The sequence below is a fragment of the Seriola lalandi genome, unplaced genomic scaffold (genome assembly GCF_002814215.2).
Source record: "Seriola lalandi dorsalis isolate HSWRI2012SDOR001 ecotype SW California unplaced genomic scaffold, Sedor1 jcf7180002054970, whole genome shotgun sequence".
Lineage (NCBI taxonomy): Eukaryota > Metazoa > Chordata > Actinopteri > Carangiformes > Carangidae > Seriola > Seriola lalandi.
In genome coordinates this window covers 1182367-1183208 of record NW_019525521.1, presented here as the reverse complement: position 1 = coordinate 1183208, position 842 = coordinate 1182367, and the positions used below count along the sequence as shown (strand labels likewise).

The following is an 842-nucleotide window of genomic DNA, read 5'->3' as shown; positions in this document are numbered from 1 at the left end:
GACAGGCCGACCCGCAGGTTGTCCTCCTCCGACTCGGCCCCCATGTCGGACAGCTGGCTGATCTTCAGCACGCCGGCTGAGAAGCCGAGTCCACCGAAGAAGCCAGAAATGGCGAGTGAGATTTCTGCCTCTGAAGCCAGAGGAGCGGAGGAAGGCCAGAACACGAGTCCTTCAGACAAGGACCCCTCGGCTTCCCCGGCCCGCCCGCAGAGGCAGGTAACTGTTTGTTCTCCCGCCGCGGAGGCTGTGGATGAAAATGGGTCTTCTGAACCCGAGGCTAATCGAAGCCCAAACCAGGAATCTCTTATTTTAAACGAGCGGCGGGAGAATGGCGCCGGCTCTCCTGAGCGGGAAGTGACTCCGCTCTTGAGCTCTGCAGCAGGAGAGAGAGTCTCGTCTACAGGTCACCTGACTGTCCGGAGCGGAGGGGACGAGGTGGACGACGGAGTGTGCGGTAGCGAAGAAGTCCGAAAGGAGCAGCTGTGCGTCCCAAAGGTCGACCAGAAGACGTCTGAGGTGTCTCCGTCAAAGAGACATTTAGTGGACTGTGGCGTCCAGTGCAGCGAGCTCAGGTGTGCGTGTGAAGAGTCGAATGGCGGCGTGGCGCCAAACAGAAGGCATCCCTTCAAATTCTCAGGTGATGATTTTTAAATTCGGCAGTGCATGTGTTGGCTGTGCTCTCTGTGGCGTCGCTCTGACTCTGCTCCGTCTCCTAGATACGAAGAGGGCGAGCAACGGGAAGGATGAAGGAACCTGCACGAACGCACACGTGCAGAAAAACCACAAGAGGCACGGTCAGTGGAAGGGCAGAGGTTCAGGTAACACCGCCATCATCATCATCA

The 842-nt window shown here is 58.1% G+C and overlaps 1 protein-coding gene across 1 annotated transcript in view; it reads left to right on the top strand.

Moving 5' to 3' along the window:
• Nucleotides 1-11: 11 nt before the first annotated feature.
• LOC147817366 (uncharacterized) overlaps nt 12-842 on the top strand; it is a gene marked incomplete at its 3' end in the record, with an annotated part of 4388 nt that continues 3557 nt past the window's right edge. Inside the window, exons 1-2 of the mRNA XM_087170955.1 lie at nt 12-637; nt 717-826. Coding sequence (XP_087027081.1) covers nt 43-637; nt 717-826 — 705 coding nt within the window. The remainder of the gene's footprint in view (nt 638-716; nt 827-842) is intronic.